This window comes from Solanum dulcamara, chromosome 10 (assembly GCF_947179165.1).
Source record: "Solanum dulcamara chromosome 10, daSolDulc1.2, whole genome shotgun sequence".
NCBI lineage: Eukaryota > Viridiplantae > Streptophyta > Magnoliopsida > Solanales > Solanaceae > Solanum > Solanum dulcamara.
In genome coordinates, this window is record NC_077246.1 from 28,938,267 (window position 1) to 28,940,807 (window position 2,541).

Consider the following 2,541-nt stretch of genomic DNA (forward strand, 5'->3'; position numbering starts at 1 on the left):
TTTTTTTTATCATCAAGGTCCTCCACCACCGATGACATAATTTACATGGAAAATGAAAACTGCCAATGAACAATCTGAATTGAGGCATATTTATGAAGATCAATATTATGATATCAGGCTATCTTCCTATTGCATATAACAGATTATTTTTTTACAACCAACAAATCTCGGTGCTAGTTGGCACCTGGTTCGAAGCTCAATAGAAAATGGTCTGGCCCGTCCCTCTACCCCTCACTTAAATACCAGAACATATCTAGCAAGGTTCAAACTTCTAACATGTGCCTAATCCACTTGACCTTTTACCACTAGACCAAAGCCATGGAGCTAAATAGTGTTATATAATCTTTGACTGATCACGATTCCATGATTCTCCCAAATATGATTGTGCAAAAATTGAACCTACCGATAAATCAAACCAAAAAAAAGTATTATAAGTTTATTGCTATTGGATTATTGGGTTAATGGTTATTTAATGATTTTATTAAAATAAATTATTAAATTATCGGTTCGATATTTGTTTTTTAATATTGGTAATCGGGTAAATCGATAATCATTAAGACGGTAATAATTTTCTATTTTAATATTAACTCATACACAAATATCAAAAAAAAATATTAATATAAATATATAATCACTAAATCATACTATCAATGCCCTATACAATTCACAGTTCACACTATTTCACGGTTCACACAGTATTTATCCTTTAGGCTTAGCCGCTTTAGGTTCACAACGTCAAAACTCCAAACTGAAAGAACTAAGAACGGCTGCGGCTATGGTTTGCAAGTTGCAACGACGACAACAAGGGTTAGGCGAAGGCGAGTTGTGAATTGCAAGTTTGATTTCTCTCTTTTTTTACTTCCCTTCTTCACCTTTTTCTGATTTTTCGTCTTTTCCGCACCCATTTTTTCAAAAAGTTCAACTTCGCTGGTAAATTTGACTTCACTTATAAACAATTAGGAGATTATTCATTCTAATTGGGGTTAAATCTGATGAGCATTTGAATATTTTCCTTAAGAAACTCTTTTTTCTTTTTCAGTAATATTCAAGATTTTCAAAAATTGTTGGAGAAGTCGTATATTTGTTTTGAAAGCATTTTCTTATTGGTTAAGCCGAAAACCAAACTGTTAAAGATCAAAAACCGTCAAACCAAAAATTGATAACAAATATCTTATTGGTTTGGTTAACGGTTTAGTGTATTTAAAAACTGAAAACTGATAAACCGAATTGATAATACTTAAAATCGAATCAAACCGACCGATTCACATCATATTTAATTTAGTTCATGAACTAATAGATTAATGTATTAGGAGATACATGAATTGGTGGAAAAGTCTAGATTAAGTCTAATTAGTTTTATTCATGAACTTGTAGAATGTGAAGTATTAACTATGATGCATGTATACTAGGCTAGATACAAGGATGAATACAACTATAAATAGTCACGTAATGTAGCCACATTAATGTAAGAAAAGTTGAATAGAAAACCATCTTTCCTCCAATTCTATTTTACTAAGTATTGAGTATTATTTATGTTATCTTTCTCTCTCAAATTTCCAATATTTGGTATCAGAGCCAGTGTGTTTGAAAGACAACAAAATATAGAGAGAAAATGAGTAACACCAATGGAATTCCATTTCAAGTTCCGATGTTCACCAAAGAAAATTATGGAAGTTGGTGCATCTGAATGAAGACTTTGCTTGGAGCCTATGATGTATAGGAAATTATGGAGAGTGGTGTTAAAGAAGAAGAGGATGTGCTACCACAAAGAAGAAAAACCAAAAGGAACTCACATTCATCCATCAATGTTTGGATAAAAAGATGTTCGAGAAGGTTGCAAATGCAACCAACTCTAAGCAAGCATGTGATATTCTTCAAACCGCCGACAAGGTGAAAAAGTTTTGTCTCCAAATCTTAAGGGAAAAATTTGAATCGCTGCTAATGAAGGAATATGAATCAGTTTTGGATTATATTTCAAGAGTCTTGGTGGTTGTCAATCAAATGAAGAGATATGGTAAAGTGTTGAATGATGATAGGGTCATTGCAAAAATATTACGATCTCTAGATTCAAAATTTAATTATATTGTTGTTTCTATTGAAGAGTCCAAGGACTTGGACACCATGACCATAGAAAAAATCATGGGTTCTTTGAAAGCACATGAAGAAAAGTTGAAGAAACTGAAACAAGAGTCGGTTGAACAAGCTTTGCAAGCGAAATTTTCTTTGAAGGAGAAAGATGAAAGGCGTGGCTCACAACAAAGGTCGTGGATGTGGAAGAGGCCGTGGTACAAGAGGAAGAGGTGGTAGTCAATGACCAAAGAAAAAAGAAGTCAAGACTCCAACCAAGAAAGAGGTCATGGAAGAGGTAGAGGATGGATGTCAAATCAAGGAAGGTATGACAAATCAAATATTGAGTGTTATACTTGTCATAAATATGGTCATTTTTTTATGGGAATTTAAAAAACATTGGAGGAGTTGAATAATTTTGTGAAGAGGAAATATGAAGATAAAGATGACACTTTACTCATGGCATGTAAAGAA

At 33.0% G+C, this 2,541-nt stretch overlaps 1 protein-coding gene across 1 annotated transcript; it reads left to right on the plus strand.

Annotated features, from left to right (window-relative positions):
- The first annotated feature begins 1,821 nt into the window (after positions 1-1,821).
- LOC129869737 (uncharacterized) lies at positions 1,822-2,307 on the plus strand. Its single transcript, XM_055944369.1, has one exon. The coding sequence runs from the start codon at positions 1,822-1,824 to the stop codon at positions 2,305-2,307; it is 486 nt and encodes a 161-aa protein (XP_055800344.1).
- The last annotated feature ends 234 nt before the right edge of the window (positions 2,308-2,541 follow it).

Coding starts and splice junctions, on each gene's coding strand:
- LOC129869737 (XM_055944369.1), top strand. CDS start 1,822: ATGTTCGAGAAGGTTGCAAATGCAACCAACTCTAAGCAAGCATGTGAT.